This window comes from Aedes aegypti, chromosome 2 (genome assembly GCF_002204515.2).
Source record: "Aedes aegypti strain LVP_AGWG chromosome 2, AaegL5.0 Primary Assembly, whole genome shotgun sequence".
NCBI lineage: Eukaryota > Metazoa > Arthropoda > Insecta > Diptera > Culicidae > Aedes > Aedes aegypti.
The window spans coordinates 257,949,295-257,967,174 of record NC_035108.1 but is presented as its reverse complement, the minus strand read 5'-3'; the positions used below and the strand labels follow the sequence as shown (position 1 = coordinate 257,967,174).

The 17,880-nt window shown below is 37.6% G+C and overlaps 1 protein-coding gene across 6 annotated transcripts in view; it reads left to right on the top strand.

Annotated features, from left to right (window-relative positions):
- The window catches only part of LOC5566421, a 290,745-nt gene that overhangs the window by 260,873 nt on the left and 11,992 nt on the right, over positions 1-17,880 (top strand). For 4 of the 6 annotated variants that reach the window (XM_021844855.1, XM_021844856.1, XM_021844857.1 and 1 more), the window contains 2 exons: positions 475-1,905; positions 8,825-8,923. In XM_021844855.1, coding sequence (XP_021700547.1) covers positions 475-1,905; positions 8,825-8,923 — 1,530 coding nt within the window. The remainder of the gene's footprint in view (positions 1-474; positions 1,906-8,824; positions 8,924-17,880) is intronic. The other 2 variants (XM_021844859.1, XM_021844861.1) reach the window with 2 other exon arrangements.

Genomic DNA, 17,880 nt, shown 5'->3' with positions numbered 1-17,880 from the left:
GCAAAATTAGAAGATGATGACATAATTGTTGAAATATGGTGATAGAAACAAGATATCCGGCTGAGATGGAAGGAAGAGTAAGTAATTAGTGAATTAGTGAATGAATGAAAAATATTTTATTTGGGGATTTATAGTTTATTTATAGTTCTCGGAAGTAAGAGTTCTTCGAATAATTGTTTTAGAAAACTTATTTTCTTTTAAACGATGAAATTAAAAGTTACTCTTTTTCAACTTTCATTTCCATTTCAACAGAGGACACTGCGTCACAATTTCACGACTTCTCTGCGATATAGATAATCTCTCCCAATCTCTAGCCCCTCCATGCATTTGTCAATGTTTCCTACAGCGAAACCCACTTTTTTCAGGAAATTAAACATCCGCTTGATAACAATTTTGTTCCGTAGAACCGCCTTGGTTAATCGTATCACCTATTTTGCTATTTTTTATGTTTTCTTTTTTCCTCGCACCCCAAAGGTTACGTTCGTCATTGCAATCAAAGAGCCAAGATGCTCAGAAAAAAGCAAACTTTCCCAGCACCGCCGTTAATGGTAATCGTTTCGTTAATGTTAATAACAAATTCACCACCAGTGTCACCGATCCGGGATTAACCGCCGGATATGGACCTGGCAGCAGCGGTGGTAGCAGCTCCGAAGGGACACCCACCAAGGTCATGACCGCCCATCGGTTACTGACCAAGCTGAAAATTCCCCAGAGCCCGAATTCGGACTCGGGTGATGATATTTTCATCACCCCGGACGTTACTGTCATGTCGGACGAAGGTGCCATGAGTGAGGATCGAACCGATTCTGGGTTGGACGATTTCGGTACTCCTACGTCGGAAGTTCCTCTCGCTACGCTGGTGAAAATAAAGAGTATGAATAACCTCTCGGTGACGAAGAGTAACATATTCTTCACCGAAGATGAGGTTGATTGTGATGCGGTGGACAAAAACCGCACAATTGGAACTCCAGGACAGCAGATGAACCTTAGTCGGATGAAGTCGTTGGGAAACTTATCAGCTTACGAACGCGAATTTGGTACAACCCCCGTGGACCTGTTGAAGCTCAAAAAAGATTTCGAATTGCGAAGGTTCAGTTGTGCTAAGATGAAGTCCCTGACCGATTTGAACGATGACAATGAAGACGCTATGGTGCAGCGAAGAAAGCAAGTCTCCAAAGAAAATGTCGATCAAAAAACTAAAAACTGCATCGACGAGCGAAAATCAGCTTTCCAGAGGAATGGAGCAGATTTGCCCAATCGATTCCAGCCGTTCCAGATGAGAAACTCCTTCCACAGTGGCATATACCGAAAGAAAGCAGGTGTCGGCTACACTCGTTACATTGGAATAGAAGATGACACGCCGTCTCCACTGACAAAGATGAATTCCATTCCCAGTTTGAGTGCAACGGATCGGATCGATCACAATCCGTTCCTCACGCCCAACATAGGCCGAAAACGGTTTTCCACCAGCAGCAACAGTCCCGATGAAAATGACCGATCTCCGGTTGAACTGCGACTAACGCGGAAACTGGCAGAAGATGTTGTTGATTCAGCAAACCTTCTCCGGACGCCCTTCGAGCGTAACTTCCGCAAAAGCTCTCCCACCGAAGATTTTCGCCTTTCGAACCCGACGGCACCGTTCCGACAGTCCGATAGTAACTTTTACAATATTATTCGGAATTACCCCATCGGAAAGTCATCGTCGGCCAATCTGGAGTGGCTCAAGCATCGTTCGTCGTACAATAATTTCCCTCTGAGTGTGAAGCCAACCGTTACAACACCGACGGCGGCACCAACTGTACCACCGCCCCTGAATATCTCGGCGCCTCAGACGGCCACCCAGGCCACCGGAATGGTCCCAACATCACCATCGTCAAATCAGCCCAATTCTCGCGTATATCATAGGTAATAATCCCAGATAGAACCATTTCTACAGTCACAAGCTCATCTTGTCTCCCCCTTTCCATCATACAATCCAACATTGAAGAATTACTCGTGGCGAATGCTTTTTAGTGCAAAAATTTCATCCAATTTCAATTTAACACATTTTACGTTTCGTTACGTTTCGATGGGAATGAAAGCTAAAATTCACAGAGTGAGGTATTGCTGCGAGATGTGACAGGACGGATTTTCGCGAATAAGTGCAAGAATGAAATCGAACATAAAGTTGAAATTTGGCTTAAAAATCTCATCGAGGATTTCATTTTCTTCGTTTTGTATTTGTTCCCGATTGCTTCATGCTGTGCTTTTGATGGTTGCAACTGCCGCTTTCTCCGTTTTATTGGTGTTCAACGTTAGCTGAATGGATTCTGACTGTGTTATTGGATACTGTTTTCATTAGAAGGTTAAATCTGGGCTTCGATTTTCGCTTCATGCACAGTTTTTTGCACATTGAACTTCCAAACCTCATTCACATGTTCAAAATTCTGTTCTCACTTTCGGTGTTTTATTGATGTCTTTTTTGATATGTGTGTTTTGTCTTTATGTTATTTAAGTGTTTTATGTAATGCTTGGGATCTTTGTTGAAAAATATGGAATCCTTATAAAAATTCAAGAGTATTTGAGACTTATGAGTTCCCTCAGGTTCTATGTAATCAGAAAATTTGATGACAAACAAAGTTGTATCTGTTTTTTGAGTATAACTCATTTTTTAATTATAATTTGTTGAATTTCACTTATGTCGTTTTCGGTTGTTTCTTCGAAGAATGCAAGGATTTCATTACGACTATTTCTCAAGAAATAAGTGTTGAAAAATTCCACCACGAAATAATTCAGAGATTTTTTTTCAAACATTTTTAAGTATTTCCTTCAAAGATTTCACCTAGACATAGTTCAGACATTTCCCAGAAATTACCCTACGGATTCCTTCAGAGGTCTCTCTGAAAACTCCATCTGGAATTCCTCCGGAGTTCCACCAGGAATTTTTCTAAGAATACCTTCTACAAAAATCTTCACTAGGAATTAATCATCCTGCCGAGTAAAAACTCCATATATTCCCTCAGGAACTTCTCCAGAAGTTTCTTCAAGAGTTTCTGAAGGATTTTCTCTAGGGACATATTGCTAGGAAGTAATTCAGAGATATTTTCGAAAACTTCTTTACGTAATCCAGTGTTTCCTTGAAGGATTTCTTCAAAGATTTCACCAAAAAATGATTCAGATATTTTCCAAAAATTCTGTCAAGGATACATGGAAGGATTTCTACAGAAATTTCTTCACAAATTTGAGCAGGAATTCTTCCTGAGGATCCTCACAGAGATTCCACCAGTGTTCTACTGAGGATCCCTCTTGAGTTCTATCAAGGATTCCTCCAGGAATTCCTCCAGCGCTATCTCTAGGAAATCCACCAGATATTTTTCTTCAGGGACTTCCCATGGAATTTCTCTAGGGAAATTTCGCCATCAAATAAGTCAGAAATTCTTTCGAAAAAATTTCAAAGGATTTAAGTAATTCTTCCAAAGATTATACCTTGACATAATTCAGGAGCTTTCCATAAATTTCTCCAAGGTTTGCTCCAGAGACTCCTTCCCGAATTCTTCCAAAGATTTCTCCCAAAGATTCTTCCAAGAAATCCCAAAGCGACTCCTTCGGGGTTCCATCAGGGACTCCTGTAATTTATCGAGGGATTCTTCCACAGAATTTCTTCAGGAATTCGTCTAGAAACTCCTTCAGCGATTTTTCAAGGAACTGGTCTAGGCAAATTTCACCGCCTAATAATTCAGAGATTTTTTCGAAAAATCCTCCAGGGGTTTCAGTAATTGTTTCATAGATTTCACCTCAACATAATTCAGACATTTTCCAGAAATTTCTCTAAAGATTCTTTCGAGAATTTCTCCTGGTATTCCTCCAAAGTTTCACCAAGGATTACTCCATGGATTCATTCAAGATTTATTCCTTCAATTTGTCCAGGAGTTTCTAAAGAGGATCTTCCAGTGATTTCATCAAAATCCTCTTCAAGAATACCTCGAGAAATTTTCCTAAGGTCATTATGCCAGGAAATATAAGTTATTTTCAAGAACTTCTCCCGGTATTCCAGTAATTACTTCAAGATTTTTTTTTTTCAAATAATTCAGCAAAAAGTAATTTAGATATAATTTACCCGGAATTGCTCTAGAGAATACTCCAGAAATTCTATCAAAGGTTCATCCAGGGGTTCTTCCGAAAATTCCTTCGGAGATTCCTTTCTCCGAGGCTTCTCCGAGCTTTCCTTCAGGATGCTTACTCATGCAAATGTCTCTAGGGTATCAGTATTCCTCAAGAAAGTCGCTTAGGGATTTCTCAAGGAATTCCTTTAGTTAAATTTCACCATGAAATACTTCTAAAATTGTTTTCTCAACTCCTCCAAGGATTTCAGTAATTCTTTCAAAGTTTTCACCTAGACATAATTCAGACATTTTCCAGAAATTTCTCAACGGATTCTACCAAGGACTCCTCCAGAAATTTCTCTAAAAATTCCTCCAGAGCTCCTCCAAAGATTCCTCCAAGAATCCCATCTGAAATTTCTCTAGTTTGGAATTGCCCTCAAGAATTTCTCAACATTCCTCCAGCACAATGATTCCCTCAGGAACTCCTCCAAGAGTTTCGTATTCCTCTAGTAACATTTCTCCAGGTAATAATTCAGAGATATTTTCGAAAACTTTTCCGGGATTACAGAACATTCTCCAAGGATTTCCTCAAAATATTTCTCCAAGAATTTTGTCAGATATTTCCCAGAAATTCCTCTAACGAAACCTGCAGTGTTCTTCCAAAGATTTCTAAAAATAATTCTCAAAGGGATTCCTCTACAGATTTCCTTCAGAAACTCCTACAGGGATTTCTCGAAATAATTCAGACATTTCAATAATTCCTTCATCTGCACAGATATCTGAATTCAACTTCTAGAATTTTGTTTCGACTCCAGAGGTTCCTCCAGAAGCTCCTTCAGGGAGTTCTCAGTGAATTTCTTCAGGAATACTTCAACAGGAAATGATTCAAAGATTATTTTTTTCGAAAACTCGTTCAGAAAATGCCGTAAATTCCTTCAGAGAATTTCTTCAAAATTTCATCATGAAAAATTTCAGATATTTTCGAAAAGGATTTGTTTTCGGATGTAAGGAAATTTCAGATCTCCACCTCGTTTCTCTACTTTTTTTACCGTGTCTATTGGCCAAAACGAAGGAAATGTAAATTAAGAATTTTATTTAATAATGTTTAAAAAATTACGTTACTGATTTTTGTTTCGTTTTTTTTTTTTTTTGAAAAAAAAATTGTACCTCGAACAAACTCTACCGAAGTTTCATTGGATAAAATTTTGAAATTAGTACAAGAAAAACAGCTTATTGAAATTTATGGGTATTTTATTTTCTTGACCAAGATGAAATTTCTGCAAGAATACAACGAATCATTGTAAAAGTTTAAGAAGCTTTTCCTAGAAAAATCTAGAAGCAATTCCTGAAGACAAAAAATATTAAGATTTAGAGGTGGCGCAAGCGTCTTGAAGGTGCATTTTCAAGTTATAAAAAATGGGTGCCTTGCTGACTCTTTCTAAGGTAGATAGCCTTACTGGCTACGTCGATGTCACACTGCTTCTTGAAGGCAGCCGAGCCCTCCGAGCTGCATCAGTGATCTCATCCAGATTTTAACAATGGAGAGTTTCTTCTGCAGTCACGGATCTCACATCAACCTCGTCGCCAAGTACTTCTTGTGCCAGTTGCTTATAAACTGCACCCTTTTGCTTGGCATCCTGCTTGAAGACTAGGATCATTTCACCAATCGCAGTCCGCCTTATGCTCCGCACATCTGCGTCCAAAGGCGATAGCTTCCCCGTGCTTCGCATCGCCTTTAGAACCTCGGCGTATTTCACCTCCTCTGTTTTGATAACAAGGGCCTCGCATAAGTTCCTACGTTTCATTGTTTTCGGTTTAGCATTCTCCTTGGGTTCCGTTTTCGGTTCTTCCTTTTTTTCTTTTTTTTCGACTCTTATCCACGAGTTGCTGTTGCTTTGCACCCGTGGTTCCTGTGGATGCATTACCTGGTTGGTTTATCCCGTGGATCTTTTTTATTGGTTTTCTTGGCCTTAGACGTGGTGTTGGCCTCTCCACTGTTGCCGTGTCCTCTTAATCGCGGAGCTTGGCTCGAACCAACTTTTCCGCTCTGGAGGACGGCTGCATAGGTCACTCTTTCTTTTCGCCACGTATTCATCCTCGGAAGGTCTCCTCTTTCACATCGCGTATCGGATAATATCATCAGATATATTCGCGTTTCCTGTGAAGGAAAACACTTCGGTCTGACACGACTTAGTGTCTCTTTTGCCTTCTACCTTGCCAAGTTGTTTCTTGGCTTCCTCGTAGTCCTGCTTTGCAGCTAGGACTGATTGTCGCAATTTCAGTAGACTTGTTTTCGAGTCTTTGCCGAAATTGTTTTTTCTCTTAACAAACTCGATGATTACATCGAGTTGCTCAGCAGCTACCTGCATTTTCGGAAGGTACTCCCTATTGCGATCCATGGCCTCGATTAGTCCCGGGCCATCAATCACTTCACATGTTGCACTGGAGCGGCCAGTACCTGCCGTCGTTACAGTGTTAAGGCTTTTGCCCACACTGTTTTCACTTCAGTTAATGTTGGTTGCCTCCTTTCTTGGCTGGAATCTTACCCGAATACTGATGGATCCAGAAGCCTCTCCTTCACATTCCGTTAGTTGTTCGTTTTGAAGGATCATCTCTTATGGGTCCCCCTAAGAGCCGCTATACATCTCCGCTGGAATAGTCGCCTTTGTGATCCCATGGTAATCTATGCAAGCAGCGAGGCCATGCTAGGGTTGACATAGTCCTTCATGGGGTACTATGTTCAGAGCCGGATCGGCGCAAGTCAGATAGTGGCGTCTGAGCCTTATTCCGAAGAGTAGGACCAACCAGGCGACGGATTTGGAACATACTCTAAGGCCTGCCACGGTTTTACAGGACGGGAACAGCCTACGCCATTAGCCTACTCGCCGTTTCAGGTCAGTGTCACTGGACCCTACTAAGATAGTAGAATCTCGCCGCTGTCAGCCTCAACGTATAGTATCCAGTACATATACCGTTACTTCTCCTTAATCGTGGGCATAATTGGAGCCGTACTGTCGTTGGTACCAATCTGCTCGAAGAACACCTTCTCGTAGCACCATGCCTTGTCCGTTTGTGTCGCGACCAGTATGCCATAATCAGGATCTTAATGGCATCAAACCTGATGTGCCGGTTGGCACTCATGTTAGTTTGGGCTAGGGTGCTTTGGTACTTTAAGCGGCACCGGTCGCTTTGACAGAGTTGCATTCGGATTTTTATGGTTTTTATGAAGGTTTATAAGAGCCCACTGTGAACTCCACCATGTCCTGGGCAATACCCCAAATCACTGTGGTTTTTAGGGGGGTCCATGAAGCCCCTGGACTTTCGTCCCTGCTGCCCCGGTAGATCTTGCTCCGTAACTCACCACGTAAAGGTGATCTACCTGCGTTACGGGGGAAATATGTTCTGTCTACACAGCGAGTGTTGTCACCCTTGTTGTCCTCATAGTCACACAAGATTCGTTTATTGGAAAACCTTAAATTTTGCAACGATTTTCGTTTAATCGTCTGATTTTACTCAAACGTGTGTACTAATGTTTTCTTGCAGGTCTTTTGGGCCTGCTTGAACCACTGTACACATCGTTAAATTGCTTAATTTTTTAACAATATTTCAAAACCCTGTATGGAACAATGTTGAATGTTGATACTGATGTTGAAGTTTTCGTTACATAGTATCTTTTGAGATTTTTGCTGCAACATGTGTTAAGGTATTTTGTTCCTAGAAACGTACGGCACAGTTTCACATTTAATAAAAATGTCACCTTTTTCTATCAGTTATCTTACTTTTGGATCCGTTAACCGTTCAGCCTTATCCACATATGGATTTGTATCAGTCAGAAACTTACACAGCATCCCCATGTGCCATATTATATCTACATCGGCGAGTAACTATGCTCCGTCCTAATACCATACCAACGGCAATACTTCACTCTGTGTAATCTGTACAGCCTCAACGGGTTCAGTAAACTTTCAGTTGTAATAACATCAATTCAAAATGACAACTGTACCGAAACTGTAACTTCTGCATATGTAACTGCAACTGGTGCAACTACTATAAGAGTACAGCTTCTGTAGGTGAATGGAATTTGTGCATCGGTTGATGAATGTGCCTTTCGGGACTTAGTTTGGAGTGCTTGCTTTGGCGTCTGCCTAACTTTGTCTGCTTCTTGCTTGAACTGGAGTAAAGAAAATCTGCAACTAGTGTCAATGTTTTATAACCATCACGTGGCACAAGACTGGAAAAAGGACGAAACAGGAACTACAAAAAGAGTCAAGAAAAATATGCAGTTCATAAGTGGGCGTACGAATTCAATGTTGAGATGTGAAGATGTGAGCGGAAAAGTTTTTACATTATCGTTTTGCTTGCACAGCTGGGGATCATGAATCGCGAAAGTATATTAACGAACGAAAAGTTGGAAGCGATCCATGTGGATTTACCTATTCCCATAGTCCATCCCTAGTTGATTAAATTCTATTGTGAAAGTTGTTCTGTGTTTGACGTGAGTCCTGCTTTACCTGTGCTACAGCTAAGCTACTGCTAGTCCTTCATTCATTTCAATGTTAATTAATTTAGAAACGCTATCAAATGTGGCTGTGTACGAGTGAGCTTGACTAATGTAGCTTCCACCGAGCATAATAACCGACAATCTGCATACATAAAAAAAATCATTAGAGCTGATATTTCTTCTCCACACAATCTGACAGACAAAATTGATTGATTTTCTTTTCTTTGTTTTCTTCATTTAGATTCCGATCAATAGTGCGAGTGATTCTTAAGTTAGTCATTAAAAGACAAACGAATCAGTCCGCAAGCATTAACAATAGCAATAGTACAACCAAATTAAAGTAAGAACTGAGTGAAACGAGTGTGTTGTTGCCCACCCACAAACAGTCTCCGAATTCATTCGCATTCACCTCCGAACACATTCCCAAATTGTCAGTAATACCATACAAGCGTGCATTGCAACAACAGAGCTTCAATATTACTAGGTCCAAGTTTAAAAATTCTTGTTTGAACAAATTAGAGTAACTGTAAATATTACATTGTGGCGTGACATCAATTTTATAGGACATAGAACTACTGCATCCATGTAGTCGCAGTGGAATGGTTAATCAAAGCGAGTAAATTGAACTAATTTGAAGTAATGTAATCGAGTACTAATACGGTTTGTAGTAACACTTTCGTAGAAATGAAGTAGCACTAATGTAGACAAAATGTGTTTGCTAGACATCAGTAGAAATCTCAATTTTTTCCCTTAATTTCCGCTAAGAATGGTTTCAGATAAGTATGTATATACACGACGATTACAAGTTTCCGTTAGTCAAGTATAAGATCGTAGAAAAAGAAGTATATATGAATTTTTATTTCAAATATCTTTAATTTCAGGTTTGTTCATCTATAACATATGTCTTGATCAAATATAGATAATTTTTTTTCCTTTACTTACACACAATCGGGGCAATATAATTGATGTACAAAGCGTGGATAAACTGGAAATTGGATATTAATATAAGCATCTGTTTTCTATGATCATATATTTTACTAATTGTAATAAGTAATCACCCTAGGGGATAGGCCAGAGGTCCTGGTATTGAATCCCTTCCCCGCAGTAATGCAACCAGAATTTGGTTCGAGGGGTTTTGTTAACTTGAAGGTACCTACTTGCACAGTTAAATTGTCAAGATCTAGGCAATTTTAGCCTAAAGATTTTTTCTGTTTTAAGGCCTATCTAGCGAATAGGAAGTCGTGGGTTCGATCCCCACGTGTTCGTCGTGTACATGTAAACTTCAAAACCTTGAAGGTATTGTGCTTTAAGAAGGTAGTTTGAAATGAGAAAAAAAAAATCGAGGGTCACCTCTTTAACACGCATACTGAAATAGATTGGACTAGATTATAATACAAAAGCGTGATACCATTAGGCCCTGGTAAAGTTGTAGAAAATGTCAAACCCGAAATACAGTTTTCTCCATAATAGTCGACAAATCGAAAAAAAAATAAAACAAAGCCGTTTTATTTCGCCATAAAACGACTGTGGGTTTTTTTCGATTTATCGATTATTACGGAGAAACAGCCTTTTTTTTCGGCATTCAGTCCAATGTCCAATGCTTAGAACCTGAATTTGTAATTCGATTGATTAACCTCTCTTTTAGCAACATCCTTTCTTACAACAAAGAATATTAACATTGAAATAACTTTTTAGTTTTTCAATATTTCATCATTTTTTTCATAAGTTCTCAAAAAACTCTTCTATTTTTAGAATCTATGTCAGTTTTAATCATTGGCCATCTGGATTCTGAGATATTCCGAAATTTCTTAGGGAACCGACGCGTGGCCATAACTCACCTTAATATCTTAGGCTACAGAATTTTTTCTCGTGTTCGATTATTTACTTTTCGAAACAATACTTTGATGAGAGTCTGTTGTGAAAAAATGAAGCTATTTGAAGCAACCGTTTTTGATAAATTGTGGTACCACTCTGGCCGTAGTAGGATTTTGAAAATTAAAAAAAAAAAACATCATACTGTAATTTTAAGATTTCTTGGAGACAACTCAACAAATTTGTATGATTTTTTCAGAGAAGCTCCTCATTACCTTACATTGTATAGCACATATATATTTTTTTTGTTTTTGATATACTGATTAAAAACAAAACGTTGACTTAAGAAATTTCACATGGGGAATATCGGTTCCCCAAGGAACATCGGAATATCCCCAAGTAACATTAATAGCTGAACAACAGTTTCATCAGCTAAAATAATGGTTAGAGTGGTTTGTTCATCTCTTATTCAACTAAAATTTTCGTTGGGTCTTCAAAACTGAAAATAGAAGAGTTTTTTGAGAACTTGTGAAAAAAGTGCATGAAAACAAAAAAGTTACCGTGATTTGAATATTTTTTATGGTAAAAAATTGAAGCTGCTGGTATAAGGGTTGACTAGGACGCTCCATTTTTCTTATGAGACAAATCGGAGTCGTTGAAAAAATGCGACTTAGAAAAAATTCTTAGATTAGACACCCAATTGTTATTCATTATCCCTAAAACAAAATGAAAATCTTTTCATTATCAACATCTACAAAGTCCCGAAGTTATTGAAATTTTCAATGGGATAGAGATGCTTCTACCTGGAGTTTTATGCTTTGATAGGAAGTATTTTCAATTCAGCAAAATTGACGCATTACTATGAAGAATGTATATTCCTTAGGAAGTTGTCATCCTCTAGGCGTATTCCGCGGTTCTAGGTGTTTTAAATTTTGAAATAACGCACAAAGTAGTTGACTTATAAGAGTTTGGCCTTCATATTTGGCTTCAGAGGCCGTAATTTATTTTAGTAAGTAATGACATTTTCAATAATACCGACATTGTTTGCATGGGTGATCAATGTTACCCCAAATTATTTAATTCTTGCGGTTATTAACAATTCTCTTAAACTACTACTCATTCGTAGGAATCGTGCGGAAGTGCCAGTTTTGTCCCATTTTTCCTAATGGGCATTATTTTATATTTTTCTCCCATTTTGGCCTTAAATTCCTTTTTTAGAATATTTATGAATATGTACAATAAAGTAGGGAATATGATGGAATACAGTTCAATCTTCGGTGACTGGAAAGGCCTAATTCGCCCCATTTCACCGTAGAGTACCCAGTCTTTTTGTGAAATTAAATCAGATGGCAGCATTTTTTAACATATTACATTGAATTAACTTGTGTATTATCAATATTAACATATTCCAACAGATTTCAGTTGTTCAACCTTTTCGGCTTTTTTTTGACATAAACGGTTGGTGCGTTCGCAAAACTAGTCCGATATGTGAAATTTTCACCTCAAACGAAAGCTTTTTTAATAGTTTGAAATTGTATCAATTCTTTTGTTAGCGACGCAAACAAAGGCAAAAATCAGTCCGGCCCGTGGTCCGCACGATTTTTTTGACCTAATGGCATCGGTAGTCTAAACTACAGGATGAATCCTAAATCTTCCTTATGGATTAGATAGATATACACAAGAGTTTTCATTTGAGGTGAAACTTTCTCATATCGGACTATTATTGAGGACAAACTAAGGTACCCCGGGGCAAGTGAGAATCCGGGGTAAGTGGGGCGTTTCGTCATAGCTCAACTAAGAAAAGTTTGTCATGGGGGTATTCTTCTAGAAAGTTGAAGATACAATGACAAGGAATGTATTTAGTACTAAACATATTGTTATTTTTATTTCCATGTGGTTCATGTAACAGTTGTCAGTTCAGCGCCATTTTCAACTTGCATGACACATTGTGACACGTTTCACGTCTTGCATTGACTCGCAAAAAATAAATGTGTTTCAAATCGAATTTCCATCAGTAAGCTATAATTTTTAGTATTATTACAAGCTGCTAACGATAAACCAGTATTTTGTTTTCATTTCATATAAAATTTTCGATGGTCTATCTTACTCCAAAATATATTTGTACCTGGGGTAAGTGGGACCTATCAAAACAAAAACTAGAATCGAAACTTTTCGTACACGTTTCATACATTTTGCTAGAGAGTAGCACTAAAACATTCAAACAAATGATTTTTATCAAAAAAGATCAACCTCAAATTACGTAATTGCATAAGAGGGAGAAGAAAAGTGTTATTATTCTTTATTGTTTAATTATTTTTTTATTTATTTTTGAAATTTGAGACTTCACAGCTGAAATTTGAAATGCATCATGAGAACGATTACTTTTCTATGTTATTTGAACTTTATTTGTTATTTCTACCAAATTAAGTAGTGATGGAAAACAATTCCATCCCATAAGGTGGTTTTCTGCCATGCATATAAATAATAACAAAACATATTTATAATTTCGTCAATTATTGATTGTTTATGTGCTACATTTTAATTAACAACTTATAAATGATATATTTTGAACATGTTTCATTCCTCTTTACGCTTTTATTGAGGAATTTTCAGTTAATATTAAATGTGAGGTGACATACTATTAAATAAAGGGTTTCTTCCTAAAAAGTAACGTATTTTATGGTTGATCCCTTATGTACATCAAATATGAACTTAAAATTAAAAATCTATGACTTATCAATCCTTTTATTGTAATGGTTGATTTACTGATGTGGATTGACGCATGAAACTGGATGTGCCACTTGCCCCGCTTAGCGAGGTAACTGCGTCCATTGGCTCATTCTAAAACTTTCTTCAAAGGTTTTCACAATTTCGAAATTATTCGTTTAATTTCATGCACACACCAGCAAATATGTTGCCAAAACGTGATTGTGTTGTTGGATTTGAAAAATATTGGCATTTGAAAATTTTATTGAACAATTTGTTTGAACTATCGTTTTTTTCGTTCCCACTTGCCCCGCGGTACCTTTACCATTTCTGTCAAAAATGAGACAAAAAGGTTGGGCAGGCCTACTTTAAAGAATCCTGTTTGCCCTTATTTTTACTATAATTCCACTATTAGCACAGAAATCTTAGAATTTCTAATAGATTGTTAAAAATCGTGTTAGAAACTGGAATCTCACAAAAAAAATCGGAATGTCGGATTCCCTGCATTCCTAACCGATTGTTGACATATATATGGTAATTCTTGAATGCCTGGCAATCAAAATATTTATAGGCTGCCATCATACGCATAAATGTCTTATGTTCCAAAATATGCAACCGAGAAAAGCGTATTGGCTACGTTTTTTAATTTTTGTTCTAAATCAGTACAGTAGTATAAAGAATAGAGTGACTAATAGAATCAAGAGGTTGGTTATCGGAATAATGTTAATTTTGCTACGATGTTCAAAGTGGGACTGTTATGCCTAGATATACGGCATTCTGGGTGAATTTCTTCGCACAGTCCCACTGATTGTAATGACCAATTTTGTGCTGACAGCGTACTGATGTATATGACTTTTCTTATGTATTCGTTGAATCTACATGATGTGTAGTTATCTATTTGTGAGATAATGAAAAAATTAATGAGTTAGCGAATGAAAAAGTGAATGAGTAAGTTAATGAATTAATGACAGTTAATGACAGTTAATTATCACCTCTAACCCTCTGATACCCAAATTTTTTATCTAAATATTTTTTTTTAATTTAAAATCGTTTTTAACACGTTTTGAACAATGATTTATTTTATTGACACATTTATGAATTTTGGTTAAATCAAATTTTAAATCAATTTTTTATTTTTGAACATCCATATCCTTTTTCATTTTTTCTTGAAGCCTCTCTTGAATATTGATTTTTGGCAATAATAAAAATTCAAGTTTTCGCGGTACTTTTAAAAATGTTAAATTTTTATTTTTTTTCCGTGTATATGTTTGTGTATTTAATTTTCCGTGTATCTAAGGGAAAACAGGTTTGAAATTATTCTAATACCATCAGGCTCTTCTTCTACGAGGGGTTGATCGTAGAAAAATATTAAAATACGATTTTTTATATTACATGTTAAATTAACCCCAGGCTTTTGTAGGTTATATGAAAATACAATTTTTCAAACATTTTTCAAAAATACAAAAAAGTTTCAAAAGTCATTAAAAACTTAACTTATATTATGTTATGAGCCAAGGTTTAAGCCAAAAATAAAATCATTTTGATTTCCGAGCTACGAATAAATACACAAAATTGAAAAGTGTACCCCGTCTAAAGGCGGGGTTGGGTATTAGAGGGTTAATTGCTGTATCGACCCATCCAGTAGGCTTGAAAGTGTCCCATCTGCGATTTCAAGATTGTTCTTAGGAGTAAAACGACTTTCGATTATATGAACAATTATAAATCCCTTCAGAATAAATCTTTTGGCAATCTATCAACTGCAATCGATAGTTAGGATACCAGTACTTGAGCTTGAGCTTGAGCTTGATTGGCCGCCCGTGGATGCTACTCCAGTATCGCCAGATCAGCTGCACTTACACAAGGAACCAACCAAATGACTGCTTGGGACTAACAGGCATCCTCAGTGTATAAGTGCTGGTGATCTATTTTTAGCGACAATGGTGCCTGCCACGTCAGAATACAGACCAATGTGGGGAAGGGGGAGAAATTTATGATGTATTAAACTGGCTCCCACGTAGACCGTATATACCACTGCATCTACGCCAGTTCATGCGGGAGTGTATGGATTGGGGGAAAGGCATGGCAGAGAGGTTTGCTCTTTGGTTAGCAGACTGCCCAAGTATCAGGCGAAAGGAAAGGCATGCTATAATTATGAAATAGAGTGAAGCGTAGGGAAACGGTTTCTTGTCCGTCTCTGGTTCTAGCGTTTTTGCTATGAACGAGTAGGGTGTGAGTGTGATAGATTGAGAGTGGAAGATAGAAGCAAGTGTAAGACACAAGTACTAAGTACGAGGAAAGGGCCTGGGATTGAACCCATGACCTTCTGCATATGGAGCAGAAGCGGTAGCCATTAGACCACCAACCCCGTCATTAAAAAAAATATTTTTAAAAGTATTGTAATAACTTGAACTTTTATTATTGCCAAAAATCAGTAACTAGAAGAGACTTCAAGAAAAAATGAAGAAAGATAGAGGTGTTCAAAAATAAAAAATATAAAAATCAAAAACCAAAATTCATAAATTTGCGAATAATTGATAACATTCATAGTCCAAAACGTGTTTAAATTGATTTTATATAACTAAAAATGATATTTAGATCGAAAATAAAAATTTGGGTATTAGAGGGTAAACCCGTAGACGATTTTTGTGCACTCTTTTATCCACATCTTTTGACTCAATTGATCGTTTCTCAAAATCTCAACAGTTTTGAGCAGATGATTAGTTGCAAATGCATTCACAAAGATTTGGATACCGGTGGCCAATCCGGATACACGGTTGGAAATATCTATGTATTAAGTCTGCCGAGCTCATGTGGAACATTTTTGAGCACAAAAATCACTTGCCCATTTGACATGTTCAGTTACTGGAGACCGGACGTCTTAGTATGCGATATCGGAGAACCAACCCACATCAAATGTTGATTTTCATACTGTGACATATACAATCCTATTTACTCGACAAAAGATGACTGCCAAAAGCCTTTCTGGTCATTTTGAATACAGGTGACCATTTGAGGTCCAGTTTCAGAACACCGTTTTTGGTTCCAAAAGACAGATTTTTATCATAAGAAAACACTTATTATGCAAAACATCAAATAATCACAGCAAATTGAAACTTTTAGAGGTAAAGTTGGAATATTCTGAACGTATAGGGGCCATTTTGGGTTTTGCTTAACAGCCCCGATATTTTGTTCCGGAATTTAATTTCATACTTTTAACAAAATATTCATTGCAACCCTAATAAAGACTTGAAGGAATTTCTCATCACATGAAATATAAAAGCATCTGTTTTGTGAAGGCAACACTATCGGAAACTACTAATTTGGATCATTGTTCTGAATCTCAGGTTTAGTCACAAAGATCCTATATATTTTTTTCTGTTTTCGTTGAAAATCCTGGATGGAAGGATAAGATTCCTAAAAAAATTCTAATAAATCCTATCAAGGTTTCTCTGAATCCTCACAGAATTCTCATCAGTATCCTCCCCATCCGAAACTAATTTAATTTCCAAATCAGTAACCGTGGTTCCAAAACCCAGAAGAATTTTGCGATCGCCCTGAAAATTTGACGGAAATTCGTTGAATTGCGGATGAGAAACGAATTTGAAAATTCAATCTAATTTGACGTCAGGCACCAATGTGCTAATATAAACGAACCCCTCGAATACAAAGACGTAGAAGAGGTTGCGAAGCCAATGGTCCTTAGATGAACTAGCACAGGGCTAAAAATCTCGTTAATAAAGATACATAAAAAAACTGCAGTTTCAGAATTCAAACGAAAATTTCAAATTGTTAATGCGAATCTCACGGAAATATATTCACAATTCCAGATGTATCAAAGGACTCTGGAAGTTCATATAGAGATCTCAAAATTCACACAATTACTGTAATCCTGGAATTCCCGACTGATACTGATAGTATGTTCAAAAGTGTAGTAAAGTGACACAAACATGTTCCACTTGTGTTCCACATGAAGTAGTTACTACCGAGAACTCAACTTGACTATTTTTATATTCATATCACCCATTTGATGTCAAGAGTTTATATTTTTTCATACAATGGTGGGCCACTGTACCACCCATGTGCACGTACTTAGTCTCTGCTGATGAATAATGAACAATAATTCTACGACCTTATATCTAAAAATTTCTTATAGTTTTGTAGTTTAATTTATATTTTAAATGACTAAATGTTAGTTTTTTTATTAATTTTATGTTTAATGTATCAATTCTACTGCAGAAGTGTTCAACTTTTCTTGAAACGTCCTTCAAAGGATCCAAATCCTAAAGACCACGAGACCCTCTCATCACATACTTTCTCAACATCTACTATCGCTTCGCCTTCTTTAGGAACATTTGCGGCTTGCATCGCCGTCTGCTGGACGGTAGTACTCGTCAATTAACCACACTAACCCCCGTAGCGCCGGCAGCTTCTCAGGTGGCAGTTCCCGCAGCCGTAAGCTTGTCCGTACCGCAAATCGCTTCCACCAGTCCGCAGTCGGCATCGGGGTCCACTGTGGCCACCGTAACCGGCTTCGGTACCGACCTGCTGTCAGATCATCGATCCAACGAGGTTCAATGTTCGCCGTATTGCGATCTAGCGGCATCAGGAGCGGCTGGAAGCACTAGCAATGGTCTTGGTGGAGGCACAAACTCTACTACTACTACTAACATCGGCATCGGTGTCGGAACATCATCCACGCTCGGCATCTCCACAACTTCGTCATTAGCTCTAAGACGCCCCAGTGCTAACATGTTGGTCCCTTAAACTCTGTATCTTTTA